The following is a 26,788-nucleotide window of genomic DNA, read 5'->3' as shown; positions in this document are numbered from 1 at the left end:
CTAAGACTCTCTGCTTTCTTAAGAATACTACAGCTTGGTGATGAGTAAGTATGAAAAAGGATTATCTTATTTTTAATCTCTGTCAGTGCATTCTCTTCTTTAAGTAAAATGTCTCATCTGAGGTTATACATTAAATCTCTCTTCTTTCGGGGAATGTCACTTGTTTTAGTACCTACATTGCAAAGAAATGTGGTGCCCCCTCACTTTTGTTGTTGAAAATTATCAACAGAAATAATATTTAAGATATGATTATCAAAACAGCTATTTAGATTAAAAGAATGAATCTCACAGCAATATAAGTTTCCAGCATGAATCATTTTTATGATACTAATTTTGGTTCTTTGTCACACACTGCATCCCACATTTGGGACAGAAAAAGTTGAGAGGCATGATCACAAGGGTTATGACTCAGATAAGCTGCTTTACACATGCAAATGTAGAACCCTGATTATCACCTATGGAAAATCTAGGCATAAAGCTGGAACAGAATACTGCTACAAAGATCTATAAGGAGAATTTTGCTCTTACAGTCAAGAGCTGGTGGTAGACATTCAGAAAACAGAACTATTATTTGAGTTTGTAAGAAAACTTAACATTTGTGTCTTTTTACCTTGTTCCTTTGAAATTTTCCCCCTTTTACCAATGATTCGTGCAGTTTCCTCACACCTGTGTCCCCTCTTTCGCCATACAGAGTGATATAAACATTTGCAAAGGTTTCTGATCCCCAGTGGTCACCAGTGTGTATAGAGACAATATACTTGTGGACTACACAAAGAAAGAAGATTGTTTGAACAAAACAGATTGAATTGAAAGGGTAAGCTTCAAGGAAAACTGCAATATATTTTAAAGATATTCTAATAAAATCAGAGAAATAATAACAAAAAGAACACGTTACATGGAGATTAGAACAGAAGGGGAGTAGTTCTTCTGTATGAACCTGATCCAACTCCCACCGAAGTCAGTGGGAGACTTTTCATTGACAACAGTGGGAGCTTGATTGTCCCTATGTGGCTCTTGTGCTAGTACACTTGGAAAAATTCATTCTGTTTTATTGTGTGGGATTCTGGAGGAACTCAGGAGAGGTCAATTCTTGCCCATCAGAAAAATAAATGTCTCCATGATAATAATAATAAAAAAGTAACCATCAAAGAGGAAGGCACTCTATTGACATGATGCAAATTAGAACAGAGGGGAAGGACATAACGTAGCATCTGAATTCATGACAGTGTATGTATTATATGACAAGCTAGTGAACACATTTAACATTGTAAGGTACATGATGCCTTTTAAAGTCTTCTGTCTTTATAATGCAGTCATATGACTGCATTTTGCTGGTCCAGTCTACACTGTCAGAGAGGTCTTCTTCTGGGAAGTATCAATAAGGCTGCAGCCCTATTTACCCTTTATGGAGATAGTGACATAGTAACATGAACTCCAAAAAAAATTGTATATAATTTTCAATATACATTATTATTTGGCTAATATTTAGCTATATAAGAGGTCATAATTAATCAGTGTAGTTTTCCTTTAAGATCCATATTAGTTTTCTGATGCTCAGATAGGAGCAAACTGTGTTAACCATGTTAGAACATTTAGGCTATGTCTACACTACAGATCTTACAGTGGCACAGCTGTACCACTGGAGCAGCACGGTTGTACGGTCTCCCATGTAGCCACTCTATGCCGACGGGAGAGGACTCTCCTGTAGTCATAATTAAACCACCCCCCAATGAGCAGTGGTAGCTATGTCAACAGGAGACACTCTCTGGCCATACTGCTGTCCACACTGGCACTTTTGTTTGTGAAACTTATTTCAATCAAGGAGGTGGTTTTTTCACACCCCTGACCAACATAAGTTTTACCGACAAAAGTGCTAGTGTAGACATAGCCTCGGTTTAGAGAAACCATGACAGTTAGGCCCTTAACCAATTGACTTGCATGTGTAATGCAGAAATGTGAAGCTCTATATTCTTTAATTTTATGGATACAATTTTGGAAGGCCCTCTGAAAAAAGTGGGACCTTCTCACATTACAAAAATGCCCTTGAAATTACAGCACAACTTTATCGTACAGTAATGATTATTTCTGATATTCACTTCAGTAACTCAAGCTATGATAAGCTAAAGAATTCAACACTAAGTCTACCAAAATTGACTTCCATAGCTTTGAATTATGTCTTATCTTTTACTAGCATAATTAGATTTTTCCAGTTTTGCACACATAGAGTTATGCACAAGATTTAGCAAATGTTAAGCCCAATTTGTCATGTAACTAGGAGAGATTTTAAAATGTGCAGTATTGTCACAGCGCATGCACAAATGGAGTTGCTGAAGAACCACCATAGATATTGAGCACAGAGAATGATTAAATGTAATATTTGCTGAATTGGCTCTTTTTCAAAGGCTGGTTCTCATTGTTCCTGTCTCCTTTGCTATATTTACCTGGTAAAGGTTTCTGGTTCTCATTCACTGCAGGGAATTCTTTCACCAGCTCTCTGTCTTCTCTGTTAACAGAGAGCCAGCAGTTACAGTCAAAGTTCACTTCTTGTTTAGTATGTAGCTCTTGCATGTGAAAGGACTTCAGATGCCAGCCCTCAAAGCCTGGCAAATCATCACAGCTGACTCGAATCTTATACACATCCCCCACATCTCCAGTTTCAACCTGCAATAAATATAATGAAGAAAAGTGGGCTATCAAGGCAGCTTCATGAACAGAGATTTTTTCCAAATGGCATAGGACAGACGAAGTTAATGTTAACAGACAGGAAGGATGATTTTGTGGTTAAGATAAAGGACTTGAGGGAATCTACTCCTGGTTTCCTATAGACTTCTGGTGTGACCTTGGGCATGCCATCTGAATCTGCCTTCTCTGCAAAATGGGGATGATTCTTTCCCCATTAAGGAGCGGTGAGGCTAACATCTGTGCACTGGATGGAAGCTGTTATGTAATGGTCTGATCATGCTGGCTGCTTAGTGCCCTCAACTACTATTAAAATCAATAGGCTTAAGCCCTAAGTGTTAAGTATTATGAGTAATAACAAGAAGTAATAATCAAGCCTCGCTCAAGTAGTTTTAATGAAATATTCACTTGTATAATGATAGATTTCATAATCCAAATGATTTCATATCCACTTCACTGGAAAAAAGGAGCCGTTTTGTTCTTTTACAAAAAATCATTAACCTTATACATCTAGTTTTGCACAATAGGGTTGCCCTTCCCTACTGTTGATGATGTAACCACATTGTCCTGGTGATCGGGAATGGGAAAGTTTAATCCCTTGATACTGTTGCTGGTTAACTTCAAGTCCAGGAGGGATCTTTCCACTGCTCTCACTACCTCCATGGATCTCTCTGAGCTCCAGCTTATCCATGCAATCCACAGCTTGAGGCAGTGGAGGGGCTGAGGTTGAATGTTTGAATGTTTGCAGTCAGATCCCTTCTCACTACATTGCCTAAGTGCCTGTGGAGCAGGGAAGAGAAGGGAATTGCTGAACCCACCAACCTCTACTCTCCCCACCTGTAATTCCAGGAGGTTAGTGATCTGCAGCCTCCCAAAGGTGTAAAACTTGTTGGATTGGATGGAGAGAGCAACTTTCATTCACAGCCATCAGGCCAAAGCAGCACCCACATCTGATCATTTCATCAGCCTACTGCTGGAAACAATAGTGGCTTCAAGAGAAACAAGAGACGAAGCTAGTTTTAAAAGGTAAAAATTAATTTTAAGACAGGACTAAGCAAAAAAATGTTGCCCAGGATTGTAGGATTCATGTAATTTCCATCAAAACTACCTTCTCTCATCTTATAAGTTAATATTTTCAGTCCAACCACAATATAAGGATTTGTGACTGGTGCCTGAGTGAGTTAACGTGTTATTTAGGGACAGCAGAGATGAAGGAACATTTTATATTATTTTGGGCAGAGGACAGTTAGTTGCCCTACTCTCATTAATGTCAACAGAGGTCATGTAGCTAAAATATGGTGGAGTGTTTTGAATGTTCAGAGGAAATTGTCAGTTAAAAAGATGGAACCTACTAAAATAATACTGCAATCAGAAAAGAACAATGGGTTAATTCTACCTCCAAGCTAAACCCCAGAAGTCAGAAGACAGTTCATAGGGACTGGGGCATGAAATCCCTCTCATTGTCCATGTATTGGTAGCAGTGCTGCTCTGTGGCTGATACTGTGGCCCTGGGGTTGTAGTTATGCACTGGAGAATCCAGTGCATAACTACAGACTTCCCTCTCTCTTTCCTTGGCCTGCACCTACTTGCCCCAAGCCCTGCTATATGGGGATACAAGAGCATCCTTTGTGGAGCTGTACTCTGAGGTACGCAGTGGGTTTGCACCCCTTTGTGGGTTCGCACCCCTTTGTGGGTTCACCATATCCTTCCCAAGCCTTGTGCAGTGGAATCACATTGATTCCACTGTATTTAAGGATATCTCTGTGTTCATGCAAGGAGAGACAGAATTTCCCCATTGCACAAACAGAGTTTTATTTCAAGCGTTTTTCATTCAAGGTTGTGGAGGTTGCAAAGGATATCATGAGGCATGACTATATTTGTTGTACTAATCAGTCTAATTCTTCTCAAAAAGTGTGTGCTTTTCTCTTATTCTCAAGAGGAGAACATACTGTTCTTCTGCATGTCCAAATTGGGCCTTCTTCAGAAGCAATGAAGTCATAAGTTCTGCTTTTTCACAGCAAGACTTCCTGTTTTTAAAATTATTGCCTGCAGTTTTTCCTTCTTACAGATGAACCCCTTGACTCCATTTATATCACACAGCTACTTAGTTGTATGTACCAAAGAGTATTTACTGGACAAAACTTTATGGTTTAGAATTACAAAAATACAGCACTTGGATATTTTTCTTTTTACTTAAGGTGGTATATTGTACTCTTGTCTTGTCTTCTGCTACCCAGACCTCTAGACTTCTAAACAGTTGCAAAGAAATTCTAATGACATTTTAAAAGATATACGGTATATTGCATTCCTTGCAATGTGCAGACAATATACATTGTAGATGTAACGTACACAAAGACAGTTTCAGAGACTATTTCACTACTGTGTGAAGCGTGACTGCTCTAAAACCACTGTTTTTCCTTCATTTCCCATAATCATGATTTCAATGAACTCTATGACTATGCCTCCAACCAGAATGTATCTGCAGCAAGACTTCTTGCTGATCTACTGAATTAAACTGTACTGGTTAATCTCAATTGAATTCAGCAGATATTTCTCTCCTTTTAACATTTTTTCCTCTAATTCAGTCATTATTATCCTCTTTTCTATTTCAGTCTTTTGGTCCATCATCATATGCATGTTTTTATTACATCAATTCTAACTCTTTCCCGAGCAACTTACCATGATCACCTTTCTATTTCAGAATTGGATTTCCTACCTTGGATCCAATAATTGTCTTTCTTCACCTTCTGATCCCTATAAGCTTCAAATTAATGCAAAATGTCCTAAGTAGAGCTGAGTGAATAATTCTTAGCAATGCAGGCTCTCTCCTCATCTTATGGAGTATTTGCAAGCAGAATACTCTTTCCTCATGTTTATTCATGATTCAAAGTTTGCTAATTAATTTTGTCACATATTTTTTCTCTCTCAATTAATCACAGTTGGAGCCAAGTATTCTATACTTGGTGCTTGAAATTTGAGCTATGTTAGTTGTGATTGGTCACATGCTAAGTAACAGGTATTGCTTCTATTCCATGATTGAATGAGTATAACTCTTATAATCAAGAGATGGCTTTGAACAAGCCACTGGGGCTTTGAGTCTCACAGAGAAAGGTACCAGATAAAGGACGATTAGATAAATTTGTAATATTTTAAGCCTTTACCTTTCTGGGCTACACAAGACTTCTTCAGAGGAACAGACCTAGAATAGTTAGGCTACTCTAAGATTTATTGTCTGGATGCATACCTGAATTTTAATTCGTTGTCACTTTCACATAAAGCATGTGTGCATGCATATGTGATCCTAGGTACAAAGGGTGTGGTCAGATCATTGTAGGATTCATGTAATTTCCTCTGTATCAGAGCTCTGGAAACCCTGTCCTTCTAATGTGCTAAGCAGTGATCCTTTTTACAGAAAATATACAAAGTACATTGCTTCTTGTCTTAATCCACAGATGGTAATGAGAACAATATTTCACTCTCCTCCTTGTAACAAACTTTTATGTACTTGAAAACTGTTATCATGGCCCCCCTCAGTCCTCTTTTCTCCAGACTACATGGTATTTAATTTTCTGCCATTCCCACAATTGCTGACGTAGAGTAATCATGAATGTGTGCATGGTCCTCTTTGCAGAGGTTTGTGGTCACATCCTTATCTAGCTCATTTAATACCACCTGTACCAGCACTCTGGAGATTGGTTTTAAGGATCCCATCCTCATGATGTCTAGCAGTGCTACTTCTCATATCCTAATTATTTAGATTACAGTAGTATGTGCAAGGTGCTTTCCAAATACATAATAAAATACCATTCATGACTTGAAAAGCTCACAACATAAGAAAACAAGAAACATGTACAAGTTGGGGAAAGAGATAAATATACCATTATAATATATACTAATATCCATTCTATGTGAGATTAGCATGTCTTCTATGAGCCCTCAAAATTTCACAAACATAGGTCCCTCAGTGGTTATTAGCCAAGATTGTCAGGGATGCAATCCCATGCTCTGGTTGTCCCTAGCCTCTGAGTGCCAGAAGCTGGGAGTGACAGGGGATGGATCACTTGATGATTGCCTGTTCTGTTCATTCCCTCTAAAGCACCTGGCATTGGCCACTGTCGGAAGACAGGATACTGGGATAGATGCACCATTGTTCTGATGCAGTATGGCCATTCTTAGTCTTGGTTGTGGTGTCCCTCAGGTATGTAAAAAGAACCTCTGTGACTAAGTTGTGGGAGCCACTTTGACAGAAAGAGAGACACTTACTAAGAGCTGGCCTACCATTTCTTGTTTCTCTAAACTAAATATTTTTAGTAATGTTTAAAATAAAATTACTTGTGGTCCAGCAATTTCACACTATCCCTTTAAACACCACACATTTCATTTTCCTTAGTATTTCTGTTCCCTGTTGTTTTCCTCTCTCGCTCTTTCCCACCAACTCTGCCAGCCTCAGAGGACACCACCACCACCATAAACTCAGTGGTGTATTAACAGGAGAATCATATGTAAGACACAGGAGGTAACTGTTCTGTGCTACTCTGCACTGGAGGGCTTCAGCTGGAGTTCTCTGTCCAATTTTGGGCACCACACTTTAGGAACAATGTGGACAAACTGGGGAAAGTCCAGAGGAGAGGAACAAAAGTGATAAAAGGTTTAAAAAACCTGACCTATGAGGAAAGGTTCAAAACCTGGGCATGTTTAGTCTTGAGAAAAGACGACTGAGTGAAGACCAGATAATGTTAAATGTCAAATATGTTAAAGGTTGCTAAAAAGAGTGCAGGGATCAACTGTTGACCACGTCCAAGAACTAACAGGCTTGATCTGCAGCAAAGGAGATTTGGGAAAAACTTTCCAACTATAAGGGTAGTTAAGCTCTGGAATAGGCTTCTAAGGGAGGCTGTGGAATCCCCATCACTGAAAGTATTTAATAACAGGTTGGACAAACACCTGTTAGGGATGGTCTAGTTCACTTGGTCCTGCCTAGGATTACTTGGACTCGATGATTTCTCAAAGTCTCTTCCAGACCTATGTTTCTATGATTATATGATAAACACAACTTCATATTACTCAATTTATTTTCTACATTTAATGTGTATTTCTTTAACTCATTTTTAATTGGTAGCCGACACAGTACTATTGCTATCAAAGTTTAAGATCAATGAAAGCAAGTAGGTTTAACTTGTGTGTTCTGTATTATTTATATATTTCAGTAATTTGTTCTGTATATTTGCTAACAATCTGTAATTAAAATGAGAGAGCTGCTGACATTTCATAGGAGACTTTGCAAAACAGTTTGGACATGATTGTCAACTTCAAAGTGTGCATGCGTTTGTGACAAACTTGTGTGAGTGCACCTGGAAAATCAGGGATATACATACTCTCTTGCCATGATGTGAACATAAGTGGGCACGTAAATGGGCAATATGCAGATTTACATGGATTTCTGGGATCAAAATTAAGCCCATTGTTTCAAAACAATGAATCTTGCATATACTACATTAGCTGTGGTTCTTCCTTACTGCACTGTATTACTAAAGACATTTGTGTAAAACCACAATCTTTGTTTTATTAAGAGTTCATCTGCTCCTGCTTAGTGCTCATCAGAATTCACAACTCTCCGTTCATTGTGACATCATAATCATTCCCACAAGTGTGCTGTCACAAATGGGAGCAGATGAACTCACTTATAAAACAAAGATCCTGTGTTTATTCAAATGTCCTTGGAAATAAGGAAGAAAGGAAGAGAACAACAGAAACCATAAGATATATCAGTTGAATTGTTTCTAAAGAGAAGGGTTTTCAAAGATTCCCAGGAAACACCAACTACTATTTAAAATCAGGCCTGCTCCTCTGATTTACTTAAAATGCAACAAAGCTTGTAAAATAGTGTGACTCATATTGCAAAAAGACAAACCTTCATGCACAACAAACAACTTTCAGAAAATACTAAGGTTTTGACACAAAGCAACGAAACCAAGGATATGAACAGCCAAGGGAAAATATAGCATGTTTCCCTAAAACTAAGCGAGTCAGAAGAATGGAAACGCACTTAGAAAGCTGTCAGTGTGGCACCACACCGAAACGTGCCCACTGTGGAAAAGTGGAGGCCCCTTTCATGAAGACCAGAGAGGGAGCAAAGCCCCACTTATGTCCCTTGGACACACAGTCCAACCCTCTTCATCTTCCGCGTTCTGAAGGAAGGGAAAGAGACAGGTATTGTATCTTACACTAAGCTCCCAGCCCCCCACTTAAAATACTAGATCCCACAATATTAGAATGCTCAAGATCTTAAGTTCCAAACTGGTAAGCAGTAAAACCTGTGAGTTTTTGAGGTGTTTCTGAGCATTCACCTAGCCAGACTATAGCCTCCTTGGAGATGGATTAGTTCCAGGGAGAGATGCTGGGACTTTTACCACTCTGAAACCCCAATCATTTCCTACTCATAAGGCCACAGCAGAGTTCCACATTTGGTATGAAAAAAAAAATCCCTCCAAACTGACTCTTTTCAATCTATTATCATCCGCCTGCCTCTGTGTGGCCTGTATGAAGGGGAAGCAGAATTAAATTCACTGCACTCAGGGAAAACAGGGGCTTCTTTATTCTCACTGGGGACAAATAGCAGGCACCGCAGCTGCACTCTCCACTACACACTGGCTGGTATAGTTGAGCAGCCGTGTTGTGGCAGCAAGCTACCTGCCACAAAAGTGTGTAGTAATGGGTGCTTGGCCCTGGCCTCAGGAGCTCCAATAGGTGTTCTGCCTTCCTGAGGGCAATCCTGAGGTAGTGCAGCTCCATGTTCTCCTGGGCTACAGGCTGTATCTCAATGGCACAATCTAACACTAAGAATTTTACGCAGCCTTCATTACTGTAGGGTGCACAAACATGTAGTAAAGCATTAGGGCCTGATACTTTATATATTAGAGCCAATGGCAAATTACCCAATGATTTCAGGGTTAACACAATTAAGAGAATAAAAAAATATGCAAGACAATGAGCAGCATATGCTATAAAATACAAGAAAGGAATCGTGTTTCTTGCTGATTTACATCCTTGAAACCCACTGTAATATAATGAGATTACACTGGGGTGTGAACACTATAACTGAATGTAGTTGATACCAGTCAGCTCTGCGTTCTTGGGGAACCAGGGCGCAGTATCCAGCCTGTCTGACTCATGAAGGACACCCCTGACCAGCCTCTGCTTGAACCAAAACCAATCAGAGAAAAGACTTGCAGAGAGCAGTGAAGGGTGGTGGGAGACACACCTAGACCTCTCCTGACAATGGTGATAGGATTAAGGTGATTCCCCTAGCCTCATCTTCATCAAAGATGGGACAAGGAGGCATCTCCATTAGCATACAGAATGGAGAACAGAGATTCCAAGGCAAGAACTGCACTAAACTCTGGGACAAGAAAAGCAGGGAAGCACTGCATCCTGGGGGATCTCTGCTCCAGATGTTAATGAACCTACACCTGCACACACCTAGCTCAGCATTTATCAGATCAATTCTAGTAATGAATACTTGATTGATATCCAAAATACTGAAGCAGCTTAATTGCATTGTGAGCTCCCTCCAAGGAACACCGCTCAAAGCCAGGAATGATCAGCTCCCATGTCTAGCCTGAACAAAACAACTTTGGTATTCTCCCTTGTTTACACATAAACAAATCTAGTGTTCTCCCTTGAACCACTGTTGTTTCTCTACAAAACCCCCTACCTATGTTCAAGTAAGTGTTCTGATGCATGGATCCAAACTCTGCATCAGTTCCACTGGGATTTCATCTTCTCCTGACTGACCATGCTGGGGGCTCTGCCTGTCTCCAGCACTCTGGACCCTGAGCTACCACCATCACCTGGGAACCCTGACCAGTACAAGCTTTATGGAGTGGTGAGACCCCCCTCTCTCTCTGTTTTCTTTTCTACCTCAGGTATAACTTTCTAACTCTAACTTGTTTGATCAGGTATAGTTTTCTATATATGACTTATAATGTAACTGTTATGTTTGTTTAGCCTCTCCTTGTGTGGTTATCACTATTATTCAATAAATAACTTTTATGGTTAAGATGGTTGCTTCTCTCTTTCTCTCTCTGCTTTACTCTTTTGTGTTTTTAGCTTCCCCATTTACTCTGTAGCAATGCTTTTCTTACCTTAGCTAAAAATCCCTGTAGCGCCCAAAACTACTGCAGGGTTTGCTCATCAAGTAGGTTACTACCAGTACAATTGTAACTTGAAAGTGGGGATAGGGACATGCTGAACCTTGACATATGAGAGTGGCAGCTTGAAAGTGCTGCTTGACCCAGTCCACTGAGTCCAGGGGCATATGAGAGTGGCAGCCTGAAAGCACTGTTCGACCCAGCCTGCTCAGGTTTACTCTATTCTGGTGCGGTACCTGTGGCATATAAGGGTGGCAGCTTGAAAGTGCTGCTTGACCCGGTCCACTCAGACTTGTTCTGTTAATGTGTGTGTGTTCATCTGGTTCTGGAGGAACCCAGCTCTTGGGAACCTAGGTCCTGCAGGATAGCTCCACTGGGAGGGAACTTGCAGAAGGGAGAAGTAGAGCTCCATGTGAAAACACAAGTGACACAAGCAATACATTGATAGAATTACAGAAACCCCCCCCCACCCACCCAGAAGAGTAACCCTAATAAATGAGTGTACCCCAAAGTAATGAGCAAATCTGGTAACAAGTTGAGCAGGGTTGCAGGAAGAGGATGGCCCAAGATCTAAAGTTATATCATTCCATCTTTGTAAATAACTATGTCATTTGTAGCAACCAAAGCAGCATTTCAAATATATCCTTTGGCTAGAGCAGAATGTCATTATAATCTCAGTGCAGTATTCTACAATGATGACTTACAAGGAATTCATCCGTTGCTCTGGGTAGAAAGCACACATATTCTGGGCTTTGTGGAGAAAGGAGAAGGTCACCACTTTTGCCCTTTGAGCCATAAATCACAAGGGTTCTTTTACACTTCTGTGGCTCTGGGGAATCTCTGGCAGTTTTAACCTGCACTCTCCATTTTCGTGCTAAACAAAAGCAAAAAATCACATTTTTAACAGTGAGTGGGAATACACAGGGATTTGTTCATCATTATTATTACAAAGCATTTGAGCAATGTCATAAATTTACATGATGTTTTACAAACAATGGACAGCCACACACCCTCTGCCTCAAAGAGATTACAGTCTAAATAAGAGATGACGTACACAGGACTCCAGTTGAGGAGTGGATATGTAAGGGGATATTAATAATGTGGACAAGGGAAAAGGAATCCTTGGCTAAGTGGTTACATGAATTATTTTTATTGCTATAATAATAGTGTAAGAATTTATAATAAATTGGTTGGTATAATTAATTGTATTTATGTATTTATTTAAATATAATTGATTTAATTCATTCATTCATTAATTTAATTTCTGAATGTATGTATCTATTTCAGATGAAAATTATTTATCTATTTAGGAGATGGTAGATTATTTAAAACGGAAGACTTTAACATAGGAGTCACATGAAACAACTGAATATAAGAACACACAGCTGCTTGAATAGTACAAATTAAACCATGATTGATTTTTAAATATTTTTGTCAATAAGAATGGTCTACTCAGTTGACTATGATTTGAGGGATCAAATTATTCACTAGGGATCCAAATTAAAGCCCAAAAAATTCAGTGGGAGTTTTTTCATTTTGCTTCAACATGATTTGGATTGGGCCCTGTTAGAGTGTATTTGGACAGTTGCCATGCATTAATGAAATTGTTTGCAAACCATGAATTCATGAATTCTAGAAAAAATATACCAGGAAATTGTATCAAAGTTATGAATTACTCTCCTGTTTAAAAAAGTTGCAGAAAACAGATCATGGAGCAGAAACAATACTGTGTGACTTAAATGGATGCTAGTGCCCAAAAGAGTAGTTCCTACTGGCTGGATGGAATTTGCCCATGATTTCAAAATGACTGAACTTTGAGGGATCATGCTGATCATAGGGGGCAAAAGGGACCTAACAAAGATAGGAAATTAAGAATCTGTGCTTAACTTGTGATGTGTACTTCTATAGTGTTGTCATTTGCTGATGATTTTAATATAAAGGAAAACTATTTCATGATCATGTGTCTACCCACAATGCGTGTTGTCAAGAGAAATTTTAGAGGCATTTAATTCACTTATAAACCTGGATGTATTTTTTCCTGTTCTTAAGCTGCATTTTATCCTGCCTATTTTTTTCCTCCATCTGTTCTAGTTTCCTTGGCTAATGCTTTTTTCCTGTTTTCTTCTTTGTTCTATGAAGCTTATCCTGTCCCACCCCCCACTCTGTAGAGAAGGCTTTCTGTGTCACAGCTGATTGTTCTGTGGCTCTTTGGGGTTCAGACACAGCACAGCAGGCAGACATGCAGATCACAGTCAGTCTGGTGGGTGACAGGCTAGGTTTTGTCTTTTTAGGGTTATTTCCAGGAAGGAATCAGATGCAATATGTGACAGATACAAACCTTGTCTAATGAGGAACTATTTTTGTTAGATATGTATGGCCAGCCAGCTTCAGCCCTGCTGAGGCATAGAGATGCAAATTGAAGCTCCCTGTGCCAGCCTGGCATGTTGTGCCCCTTAGGAATTCATGCTGGCGAGGGAAGTCATTGCTGGAACCAGGGGCGGCTCCAGGCCCCAGCACGCCAAGCGCGTGCTTGGGGTGGCATGCCACGGGGGGCACTCTGCCGGTCACCGGGAGGGCGGCAGGCAGGGTGCCTTCAGCGGCATGCCTGCGGAGGGTCCGCTGGTCCCGTGGCTCTGGTGGACCTCCCACTGGCGTGCCTGCGGGAGGTCCACCAGAGCCGCGGGACCAGCGGACCCTCCGCAGGCATGCCTGCAGGAGGTCCACCGGAGCTGAGGGACTGGCGAGCGGCAGAGCGCCCCCCGCGGCATGATGCCGTGCTTGGGGCAGCGAAATGTGTAGAGCCGCCCCTGGCTGGAACCGTTGCCCTTTTGGGTATGCCACTGGTTTCTTCAGTTTCAACCAGGTCTTCGCACAGTAACCCCACAGGCGGAGGGGCTGAAGCAAGGCTACAATGAGTCAGATCATCCCTTAGCCACCCAGGCCATGCCCTATCTACAGTAAGCACCACTCTCTTTAAGGGCTGCACAGGCTGCCCCTAGAACCTAATGGAAGGGAGATTATGATCACCACCTTATATCACAGTGCCTCCCTGGTAGGTTTTCCTCCACCTGGGCCCTGCTTTACTTGAGCAGAAGGTGGATAAGCCAGGGTGAATCTGTCCCAAGGTGAAAAGGCAGCAGTGCATATGTAACACCGACAGATCCCAGTCACCAGCGGGCAGAACTGAACCTGGGACTTCTGTAGCTTAGTGCATGAGCCTCTACAGCATGAGCTAAAAGCCAACTGGCTGTTAGGTAAGGCTATAAAGCAGACTCATTTTATCTCTCTCTCTAAGTGGTCTGGGTGGGACTAGATGGGACAGAGCACCACACTCAGGAGGTGTATGGGTTACACATAGTTGCAGGCTTTCTGCTGCAGAATGCAGTGTGCTAAGCACATATTATGAGACCAGGAAGCCATTCTGAACACTGTGATTTATTTTAATTGTTGCCTATGGTTGTATCTTTTCTTAATTATTATTTCCAAAGAAAGGTTAATGTATCAGTGATCAAAGAGTTGGGAGTTTCCCAGGAAATGAATCAGTGGTTAACAGATTTAAGGCCTCTTAGGCATCTGCGACTGCTTGTTCTCAAGCGTTAACTTTTCATTCCTTCCACAGTCTAGTGTCCTGGCCAAACCAACTTAATTGCAATTTTTCTCACTTTGGTAAATTCATTTCAATCTGCTCACTCCAGAGTCAGAAGAAATGTTTGTCTAACACTTTAGCTCCCTTGGCCATTTGCTTATTAAAAAATGGCTATATTAGAAAAGGAACTAATTGCAAACACCAGTTGTGCATTGATGTATAATGCAATGGTAGTTGGGGTGGTGGCTTTATATTCATATTTGTTTTTTGTCCAAATCTGGAAGTTCTCCTGTCGCTTCTTTCAGTCCTTATTCAGACAAGTCTGCCACTAAAATCTGTGGAAGCTCTGGGTGCTTAGCACCTCTGAAAATCAGGCCACTATTTAGGTGCTTCATTTTAGATAACCAGCACTGAAAATTTTGGCCTTTGTACCTACCATATAAAAAGATGCATTTACTTAATATATCATGTACCATTCACTGTGTCAGTGGATTGTATTATCTGTATGTTGTGTTTATTAGTTATGCCCCTTTTCTTTTGAAAAATCAGACTGGGGCTTGTTAAATGAACTTGAGAGAGGAAGTGGAAAGGCTGTTTCTCAACAAAGTATCAAAATTCTCTCTGTCTTCTAAAAAATCAGTGTAACTAAGGCTTTCATTTTCATGTTAGCCCAGCAATGCTGTCAGTGCACGGGCACTTTGTTAACTCTAACAAATGAAGCCAAATCAGCCTTAATGCCATCCTCCCAACGAATCTCTTTGACACTTCGATGCACAGAAGAAACGCTAGCTGCAAAAGGGGAAAATCAAACCTTCTGCACAAAGAATCAAGAACATTTAAAACAGACACTATATTTTAAGTGTGAAAACTGTAAAATCAAAAGACAAATAATATAGGGGGCTACATCTTCTTCTTATACAAGCAATGTAGGTCATTGTTGGTGTTTTGTAGATATTGCTCTCTGATTTCCCAACATCAGTGCTGTATGTTCTCAGAACTGATAAGGACATACCACTTTCTTAGATGCAGCAGCTGCTTAAATTATTTTACTGCGGGAATGCACAGAGATCATGGAAATTTTCTTAGCTTGCTTACTTTGCTTGTCTTCCAGTAGCTTGCTGCAGAGTTTGCCAACCTGCCTGATTTGCTTTTTCAGTAACTTCAGAGTCCACCTGACAAAGGGCATTGTCGCTGCCATTTATAAACAGGGCTGTGACAGGCCACTATCAGCAGCACCCTGAGGCAGTTTCCTGGGAGATTATGAGCACTGAAAATCACTGGGCTAACAGTATAAGGATAGGATATAAGTGGAAGGAACAGGAAGCAAGGGGGAGCCTGGAGGGTAAGCCTGGGCTGAGGAGTGAAGGCTGTGGGGAAACCTCCCCATGCTCTAAGCCAGCATTACACTACAATACTTTGTAATGAATGAATGAATACATGGTGAAAGAGTAACAACCTGGTGTGTGTTCATGACAGTGAGACCACACATACTGGCCAGGCAGTGGAGTGCACCGAGTAGCAACAGAGGTGCCTCTGACATGGACTAATATTAACCTGCCAGGAGTCTGTGGACTACCTGTGATCATTTTCACCCCATCAACAGAAATTTGAAGGAGGAGAAGGGACTATAAAAAATCTGAGGAATTTCTGGGGAGAAATTTTTCTGTGTTTTCTATTTGTTTTTATATATCTCTCTGCCCTATATCCTTGCATGACAATATCTGTTAGCTGAACTGCTTTCACTGCTGCTGAACCACATTCTGTGCAACACTCATAAACTCCTGCAATACCCCAGAGCATCTCATGAACCACACTGCAGGAGTCTAGCTCCTTTTATCTGACTGCAACATAAACAACACTGTGGAACACTATATCTTGCCTCTTCCCTTATTCTGCATTATTCTGAGACTCCACCTATCATGGGGGCGGGGAGGTGGGGGGAAAGAAAAAAGGAAATCATCCCTACAATAGAAAGCAAATCTTTACAGAGTCATGAAGTGTCTGATTCACCCTGATACTCCCTTGATTCTCATTTGAGTGCTGAGAGCAATTATCCATCTTCTTTGCCAAGGCAAGTGTATTGGAACCCCTCTCTTACATCGAGCACCCAACATGGAATGAAGAGGGCATGAATAGATCTGCTGCCCTATTTGGTTTGAGAGAGTCTATCTATGATCTGAGGATACTCCAGAACTTGATGTAGCTCTGCCTCCTGCAGGCAGAACCCTTGCTCTTAGGTAGCTCGTGGATATCTGTATTGTAGCCCATTTGCTGGTCTCTAGAATGAATACTTCATTTGTAGAAAGTAGAGTGGCAGCCTGATTGAAAAGTGCTGAGATTCAGCTAGTGCTCAGGAGACCTGCTTAACAATGGTGATCAGCTCAGTTTCAAATACCCCTATTGGGGAGAAGGCAACAGGGAAGATGATGGCTGAGCAACATTAGCCAGATAGAAGGAGATTCTCTGGGTTTCGAGAGTGGCTTATTATCTCTCAACTATTTTGATGTGGTGACCTTTGCTTTCAGACAGACCTCCGCACAGTGCTCCATGCCTCTGTAACCTTGAGGCAAGGCTGGATTACTACAGTGCCTTTTTCTGATGGCTTCTCTTGGAACTCGCAGATTGCAATTACTGAAGAATGTGACATCTTCACTGCTCAAGGGTCTTCACTTATGAGAATCGGTAACACAAGTGCTCTGAAATCTGCACTGGTTATCTATTATTCTGTGAGTGTGTTTAGTATTTAAAGACTTAAATACAGTCTGTGAGAGGGTGTATACCTGTCAAACTACAATCTGCAGTACCAATTGAGATCAGCAGAGTTGAAACTGCTTGGTGCAGATTTGAAAGGTCAGAACAAAGGTCTTCTCCATCAAGGGTCTGTGGCTCTGGGGAGTTCTCTCTACTTTGACATACACCCAGATACTGCACATGAGTGGATACCTGTGGGTTGAGTTCAGGACCTCCTTCCTAACCCCTTTGCTCTGTTAACTTCCCACAAGCCTCAGTCTTGTCTCTCATATTATTCAACAGCTATATGGCATAGCTGATTAGTCTTACAGGCTGAAATGTCACCAGTACTCAGATGACACACTGCTCTACATCTCCTTTACATCAAACAGTACCATCTCCTGGCTTTCTCTATGCCCAGCTGAAATCAGCACTTGGATGAAGAACAGATGGCTAACGATGAATCAAGCAAGATTGAAGTGTTGCTGATAGGCTGAGGGAGGCTTTTCAAAAAATTTGCTTCCTCTTTAACACTCGCACTATTGAGAACATCTGCCCTCAAACTGATAAATCAGCTTTGGTGTCCTTTTGGACTCCTCAATGCTACCGAAGGCTCAGAAAGACATGAGATAAAGAACACCTCACTACCTTATTGGCTGGCCAAAAGATTGTGCCACGTCCTGTCAGACACAGACATATTCATGATCCATGCATTCATGCTTGATTATTGCAATGGAATACAACTCTGAATGAAGTCACACAGCTGGTAAAACTCAGACTAGTACAAAAACCAGTAGTCCATCTGCTTAGCAACACAGGCTACCATGAACACATCTCTCTGATGCTCCAATCTGAACTGAATGCTTACTGAATGCAGAGTCCACTTCAAGGTCTGTGGTGTGATAATCAAAGCTCTCCATGGGAATAACCCTAACGACCTGAGAAATTGCCTCTCCATCCATGAAAGCTCCATTCCACTGGAACAATGCAACTGTTGACCAATAGGGGAGACTTTGAGAGCAGGACACCAAACTTGCTGAAGTTGGACCTAGATTTAGCCTATGGGGCATATCCCACAAAAGATAAGTAACCACAAAATTCACCATTTTCAAAACTAAATGCAAAGCTCAGATCTTTGACTTTATTTTCTCTCAATAAGATTTTCAGATACAGACACCAACTCACCCACCACACTAACCCACAAATGTAAATCAAACACCTATGAACTCATCAAGTTATTTATCCTTAAAACTGGCAAAGAAGAAAAAAGAGGTTATTTATAGTGTTAAATACTTGAGCTACTACAATGATAGGCGCTATATCTGTGGATAGGTAAGTAGACAGACAGATTTCTAATATTAAGATTTCATTTACTCAGCCAATTTTATTCAACCAAATGAAGATACTGTATTTAACTACACTAACCAATTTTATAGCTTAAGTCTAAATTATTTCTGGATACTCTTAGAAAAACTCTGCTGAACTATGACCTGAAACTGTTTCCACTGTCACTTCACAATACATTTTTCAACTCACTGATGCTTGTTGGGGGAGCTGTCCCTGTGTATTAAATGACAGTGGGATTGGGTAAACAAACCAGTTCTTGAAATCTGTTCTCAGAGGAATTTCTGACTGATTTCAGGACTGAATAATAGAAATGGGAAGAAAACCAAAAATAGTTTGTGTGAAGTATCTCCTTTGCTCAATTCATTTGAAAAGGCAAGACATGGCACCTTTATAGATGACTATACTTGACTACTACTTGATACTTTACATAAATGATTACTGTGGAGGAAACTAATTTGCTTCATTTATTTGTTCACTTTATACCAGGGGTAGGCAACCTATGGCACAGGTGCCGAAGGCGGCACGCGAGCTGATTTTCAGTGGCACTCACACTGCCTGGGTCCTGGCCACTGGTCTGGGGGGCTCTGCATTTTAATTTAATTTTAAATGAAGCTTCTTAATCATTTTAAAAACCTTATTTACTTTACATACAACAATAGTTTAATTATATATTATAGACTTATAGAAAGAGACCTCCTAAAAATGTTAAAATGTATTATTGGCACGCAAAACCTTAAATTAGAGTGAATAAATTAAGATTCGGCACACCACTTCTGAAAGGTTGCCGACCCCTGCTTTATACTGAAACTGAGTTTAACTTCAATGTCAAAGTTCTGGGAGGAGAATATAGAGTGTTTCTCACCTTTGGTGGATGCCTTCTGCGAATTACCATTTTCTAAAATAAACAAATAAAACAGTTTTATACTTGTTTGCTGATAAAGCTACTTAAGATGTCTAAATTTATAATCACATTCACAAAGAATTTTCATATTCTCGGCCATAAATAGTCATTTGATATCTAGAATATTGTTATAATGCAAATTCTCTTTACTGGAATACTTACTTTTAGCAATTAGCTCTCGCTCGGTCTTCCCATCATCCTGGTACTCATCTAACCATCTTTCATTGTAAAGAGATAATAATTAGACTTATGGCAATTAGTAATTAATCTTTTTATGAGGAATCTCAGCATTATTTCCCCTCCTTTCACCAATTTTTTTGTGCATCTCTTATCAAGCTAAGTCTTGTAAACACTTACTGGGCCAAATTCTCTGCTGGTATGAATTAGCACAGCTCCGCTCATTCAATGAAACTATGCCAACTTATACCACAGGCAATGGGATTCATCATGGTAGTTAGCACTACACCTGGTAGTTACTAGTAAGTATTGGCAGGTTCCTTAGATTCTAAGATTTACGAGGCTTCTAGAGCTTCTATGGACTGGGCAGCTATGAAGGTGAATTTCACCTCAATTTTGCCCTTTATTGTACATTACAGAATTTAAGGGCTTAACCCTAAACTTGACATGCTACAAAAATACCCCCACATACTTCTTCAACTGATCCCCCTATCTCATATTAGAATGTTTTACAGCCATTACATGAGTTCTCTTATTTAAAAATACTGGTAATCATTATAAGCTTCCAACTTACTAGCTCCCTTTTGCTGCATCCTAAACAACTGCAATTCATTCTACTCTCCATATACAAAGTAACTATGTGAATAAAACTTGTGTATGGAGAGAAGACTAGACTCCATTATGTTTAAACTATTGTTGCAATAAATACCTTGATTAATCTTTGTGAATTCTCTTCTAATCCCCTCCAAGGAACCAAAAGATCACTAACCATTTTTAAAAATAGACAGGAAACTTTGGTTCATTGGTAGCACTTACTGCAAGCAAAGAATTACAGAGCCCCTCTAGTTCTATAGATAATGTCTCTAACCTTTTTCTAGTGCTTAATAAGTTCATTTTGACAAGGCAGTTTTATAGCAAGTCCACAGTCTTAATCAAGTATTCCTCCCTTAGCAGGAATCTTATAAAATCTCTCTGACATTACAGAAACAATTGTCTACTCTTCAAATAACCAACTTTAATGTAAACCAAACTAATTAAACAGCCTAATAGATAAAAAAACCTAATCATTACAATAATAATTTTAGAGAAAAAAATAGTTATTAGCTAACAATTTGCAGGATTTTTGCAAATTGAATTTTTTAAGCTAGAGGGGAATTTTCACGTAAAAACAAACGTTTCCTTTCTTAACTGAATTTCTAATTAATAATCAAGATTGTAAGACAACCCCCACTCTAAAAAATGATTGCGCTGACATGAACAAGTATTTTGTGGTCAAATGTATATGCACTCCAAGTATTTGGAAAGCCTGTACTGCAATGCATAATCTGCTTGATTTTAAAATATGCTTCTCTGAATCATTTCTATAGTGTTAGATATAGATATAATACACACATGCACATATATTCACCTATAACTCTTTCTGCTGCAAACCTATCTGAAGTTTATATGGTGGTTGCTTCAACATACAAATTGCTGAAGGCTAGGTTGTTGTCTAGGGTGGCAAAATATTCGGAGCAAACGAATGTTTAGTGGCTCTGACTGGAGGCTGAGAGAGTTGGATATTTTTCAATTTTGCCTATGGCAGTAAAATTCTAGAGCCCGCATTCAGACAGGGAAATAGACCTTTGCTAAGTGAGCAGAAACATTTTAACTATGCTCTAAGACAATAACAACTAACTTTTTTTCTAGATAGATATAAAGTTCTCTTCAAAGATTTCCAATATATTAGGTTCACTCTAATGACCATTAGTGACTGGGAAATGCAAAATGAACTGGCCTAAATCCATATGATTGGAAACTTTTAATGTAATATCTTTTAAGGAGCAGAGAATTGAAACATTATTTAGTTTTATATGGTATGTACATGCCAGGTTAAGGAAAAATTATTGCACCTTTTCACCCACAGAATATTAGCTGTTGATCTTTTTCATCTTATTCCATGCCCTCCCATGCCAATCCAGAAGCCTTTTCTGCATGGCTTGGAGCAGTGAATTCTGTTCACCCCTTACTCTCTGGAAGACTGCTGGGCAGGATTCATATATTCAGGTTTTGTGCAGGCAGCAGAGTTGTTTTTTTAAAAGTGTTTGGCTCCTGTCTTGCAATGTTTTCCTTAAACTGCTCGCAGTATAACAACTACAATTCTGATTTCCCATCAATGGCATACCTGTTACAGGGAAACACAACTTCTTGATCATCATCTTCCTCTTTAAATTTGACAACCACCTTATCAAGGAACCATCCATTGCCTGGGTTGAAATGACAAAAGTTTACTTGCAAGTTTGTATTTTTGTGAAGAAAAAAAAATCTTTAAGAGAAAAGTTGAAACAACTGCTTTCCCAACAGCAGATCCCATTAGGTCAAAACTCAGCTAAAGAAGTGAAACCATTAATCTAATACCCTCACAAAATTCCCATTCTACTACTAAGGCACAATATTCCTAAGCATAGGCAAGAGACTATTTTGATTCCAGCGGAGAATTCTTTGTGTGTACTAGCATCTATAAACTGCTACCGCCACTCCCACTTCACCCTATGCTCTTCTATTCTTTTTTTCAGGTTTACATATGGGGACAACGTTCCGCTTGTGCAATTTACCATGATTCACTGTAAGAACCAGAATCCTAGGTCCTTTGGGAATGAAGTACATGACATTAAGAATTCAGAGAGATTGGATTAATATATAACATCCTCATTCATGTGTGTTCTTACAATAGCCTTATACGGTCTCTGAAAAATATAAGCTTTCAATCTTGAAAAGAGTTCAATAAAAATCATTTTAAATAAACCACCAAGGCAAAGTACGGTGTAAGAAGCAAATGACTATTAGATTAACTAATTCTGACTGAAAAAAAAATATTGAACAGAGGGGGTTCTTCTATTGAGGGGAAAACCTCTTCACTAAGCCTTTCAAATTTGTGTTTTCTTCAAGCCTTGGTTTCAAGGGCACATTTTTGTTCAGCTTTTTCCTTCTATAAAGAGAGCAAAGCACACTCTTAACTAAACTTCATATACGTTATTGCCCAAGGTAATCACATAACTTACATTTATGTAACACTTAGACTGTGAAAGATCCAAGCATTTAACAGATTAATCATATAGAGTTCACTTACCTATCACCAAACTACCACTCACCAATCACCATTCTCTGGGGCAGAACACAGCAGCCATTCTCTACCAGCAATACTGAACAAGTGACTAGCAACTTTTTGGGCAAGACATACATAATAATCACCATTTTAAAGAGAGGAATTGAGTAATAAGTTAGTCAACTGAAAACATAGGACGAATTTAGGTAGGCTGAATATAATTACCTAATTTAGAATTTGGCCATGATGCCCTGGTTAACACTAGCATTCTTGCAAAAAGGACAAAAAAAAATGTTCAAGACCTTGTTTTCACATTTTACCCAAAAGATATTTTCCACAGGACAGGAATATTTTCCACATTGGTCCAGTACTGACTCAGGGGGAAGAAGGCCACCTACTGAATCATCAGAACACCTCCAGGTGCACTGGGTTTTTTCTTAGGCAATGCCCATTCCAGCCAAGTGTTAGGAGCAGAAGGAAATTATTAAATGATTTGAAGTAAATGTTTTGAAGCCATCAGATTGTGCATAATGCAAGATTCAGTAACTGTACAAACTTATCATTGTTTGCAGCGCTGTTGTAGCCATGTTGGCCCCAGGATATTCGAGAGACAAGGTGGGTTAAGTAATATCTTTTATTGGACCTGACAAAGAGCTCTATGTAGCTCGAAAGCTCGTCTCTTTCACCAACAGAATTTGGTCCAATAAAAGATATTATTTCACTCACCTTGTCAAACTTATTATTACAACCCTTATCCTTCTCCTGGCCTTCCCTCCAATTGCTTGTTACATTTCCCCCTTGTATCTGGTTCTTAATTAGATTGTAAGCTCTTTGGAGCAAGGACCATATGTCTACATAGAGCCTAAAACAATGCAATCTCATCCTCAATTGTGAGTATTGACTAGGTTTGGCCCTGCTTAGCTCAGGAGATCCAATCTGATTCTAGTCTGCAAATACTTTATTGTAGCCCTGTTGAAATGTCAGCTCTTTTCTTTTACACTATGCCAGTGATTCTCAACTGTATTACAAATTGATACTGATCTCAGGGCCCTGTAGGAGGCTCTCCTCTTATCCGCGGATATGATCAAGGCTACTCTCGTTTTGTTTGAGACCACGCAGAGCATATATAATGCCATCCACAGGAACAATCCCACACTGCCCAGTACACATGAAGCAAATGGCCTAGTGCTGCCAGATTCTCTCTGCATCCTCGTCACTGCTAGGATGTTGTTGTTATGGTTCTCTGAGATTCCACTTGGTGGCAAAGTGGCAGTCAAATCACTGCTCTAACTTTATTCCTGTACCTCATTTTCATTCACTGTCTATAGAAGAATCATTTTATCCAGCTCTGTATGAGTTACCCTTGTGAATTCTTCTGTGGTACTCCGTAGGACAAATAAATAGCACTCTGTTATAAATCAGCTTGCAAACCAACAGCTAACTGATGTTATTTGATACTACATCCCAGTTGCCTTTTGCTGCCCATTACCATAGCTTTCTACAATCCCACCACTGTGACCAGTCCGCAGGAATAAGTACTTGTGTCTCTTTTTTATTCTTCTCACTGAAAGGCCTTTTGTAACACTTTGTATGAAGGATGTTATATAAACAAATAAAGAGTATTGTGTTGTAAAACAGCTCACAAAACAGATTAGTCACTAGAAAATTAACTCCTACCTGGACCAGTTCCATTATGGCTAATCAGAAGTTTCTTCAGGTCTCTTAGTGATACAGCCTTTATGAAGAAGATATCCACCTGCAGAATCATCAAAATGAGATTGATAAAGGCCTTGATCATGCAGGTCTTTGCATGATGTTCAGGGGTATGGACAAGACTGTTGCTTCCAGATGCAGCTTAACACTTAGCCCTCTGTTCTGAGTGGTAGCAAGGAGGGTAAAAAAGTGCAAAGTATGGCTGGGGAACGGTTATGTTTTAGGACATCTGGTGTAAGCACGATTCTCACCATGTTAATGAGACATTTAGCAATGAGTTCCCCTCTTTGGTCGTACACCTACTGCTGATGAACAGAAAAAGAAGATGCAAAGTAGTGTTCTCATTCATGCAGGATCAGGTTTTGCTGAACTTCCTCTGCTGATGATTGCTTTTTATTTCGTGCCTATAGGTATGATGCTGCACATATCCTAGGCAGGTTCAAGCACAAACTGCTTGAAGTAACATTAATATATAAAGGTGCTTATTTACTGCAATCAGAGTTGTGATGGCAGATGTGTAGACATACCTGAGCTAGCATTGATTTAGCTAGCTTGAATTACAATAGCCACAGCAGCAGCACAGGTGGCAGCATGGGCTGTACAATTCCACCTGAGATCCTGGGTATGTTTTCAAGTGGCTGGCCTGTGCTGCTGCCTCTGCTGCCATAGCTCCACTGTTCTTGTTATTCAAGCTAGCTAGATCAAAGCTAGCCTGGGTATGTCTACATGTGCTGTAGTCGCACCTCTGATTGCAGTGTAGACATACCCTTAGCAGCACAGAACTGGCATGGCCAGCTCTATGCTACCTCCTCTAAAGCCTACCGTTTAGTGTATCGGTTCAGTACGCCCCCAGTGTAGGGAGTGTGTTGGGGGCAGTAGCAGAATGTAACTTGATTCTAAGAATTACATTAACCTAATCAGGGAACAGAAACACTACCATAACCCCATGACCTATGTGTCCAATCAAAACTAAACAGAGCATGAATTTTGAATATCCAATACTCACAGTAAACTATTCATTCAGAATCTACAGGCCAAAAATTATTAAATAAATTAATTCGGTGAATAATTTTGAATAAATATCTGAGAAAACTGAACTGCTCAAGGATAAATGTGTAAACAGAAAATATCTACATATGTTAAAAAACCTATTTGCTACAAATAATTTGCTAGCATTGATCAGTTTTGCACATTTTTTCCTTTACCTGTCCACGCTGAAACTTGACTTTATTATTCTTAGCTCTATGCAGCTTTCGCTTGCCAGAATCTCCTCTCGTTCCAATGAGAGTGGCGTACACATTAGAATCTGTTTCAGCACCAAGTTTAGATCCAGTATATACATGGAGTTCATAAATCACCACTAAAAAAGGACAAACATTTGCATTATTTTTCCTTCTAATGTATGTATATATGAACTTTTCCTTCTACAGCTGGCCAGAGGATGGCACACCTTCTGACCTGTTTGTAATTAGCCACACCAATCCATATATTCATCACTTCCAGGCTCAATCTGTAATATTCTGTACCTAAATGTGAGACCACTGACCTCAAAAAGCTACAGTTTGTTCTCAACAAAGCAGCCCAACTGCTCAAAAAACAGGCCATCAAGTGTGTGTCCCCCAATGCTCTATTTTCTTCATTGTCTCCCTGCTGAGTACTAGGCCAAATACAAAGTTTCAGTCCTATTTTTCAAAGCCTTTTTTGGGATTGGCTTAAGTTACCTGGGGATTGTTTCACTCTGCATGATCATGACCTCAGACAAAGATCTATGTTTCACTGGAAACACGGGACTGTCATCAACAAGAGTGAAAATAGTGCATGAAAAACACAGAATTTCACCCCAAGAAAAGATCAGGATGATCATGAACTTCAGCACTTTCACGGCAAGTGCAAAACCCACTTCTTTGACTCAGCCTTCCCACAATAACATCACACAAGCAAAACAAACAAAAAACACATGTGTAGTCCCAGCTGACCAGACAGGAGAAGGAGAGAAAGAAATATATGTGACATGTGCACGTCAATAATTTTGGGACTTGACCAAATATCATGATAATGCCACCTTATGAGAACTCACACATATATGCATATGCACATTGTCTGTACTAGGAAACCAGATTGACCATGACCAGTTAAAGGTGGTAAACTCTATTTACAGTAGGTGCTTTAGAGTTATTTTATTTAGATATTTTGAAGTGCAGTAATATTACCATAATTGTCTAAATAGTACTAAAACTTCTGTTTCACAATAATTATTTCCAGAAATTACATGCTACTATATTCTGCTACACTTTTCAGTTATTAAAGGTTTTTAATATAATTTTTTTTTGGTCCTAATTACATCTTAGTGGAATCTATCCATTCAGTTTTTCTATTCTAATCACAGCTGGTCACTAGTGCTGCTATCTAGTAGACAATAG

General features: G+C 39.8%; 1 protein-coding gene across 11 annotated transcripts in view; it reads right to left on the bottom strand.

Annotated features, from left to right (window-relative positions):
* Positions 1-26,788, bottom strand: part of RP1 (RP1 axonemal microtubule associated) — a 314,354-nt gene that overhangs the window by 103,413 nt on the left and 184,153 nt on the right. For all 11 annotated transcript variants that reach the window (XM_039527284.1, XM_039527282.1, XM_039527283.1 and 8 more), the window contains 8 exons: positions 25,574-25,728; positions 24,333-24,411; positions 21,735-21,816; positions 19,556-19,611; positions 19,355-19,387; positions 11,534-11,703; positions 2,442-2,661; positions 611-765 (listed from right to left, as the gene is read on the bottom strand). In XM_039527284.1, the coding sequence (XP_039383218.1) occupies positions 611-765; positions 2,442-2,661; positions 11,534-11,703; positions 19,355-19,387; positions 19,556-19,611; positions 21,735-21,816; positions 24,333-24,411; positions 25,574-25,728 (950 nt within the window). The remainder of the gene's footprint in view (positions 1-610; positions 766-2,441; positions 2,662-11,533; positions 11,704-19,354; positions 19,388-19,555; positions 19,612-21,734; positions 21,817-24,332; positions 24,412-25,573; positions 25,729-26,788) is intronic.

The sequence above is a fragment of the Mauremys reevesii genome, linkage group 2, assembly GCF_016161935.1.
Source record: "Mauremys reevesii isolate NIE-2019 linkage group 2, ASM1616193v1, whole genome shotgun sequence".
Lineage (NCBI taxonomy): Eukaryota > Metazoa > Chordata > Testudines > Geoemydidae > Mauremys > Mauremys reevesii.
This window is presented reverse-complemented; position numbering and strand designations above follow the sequence as displayed.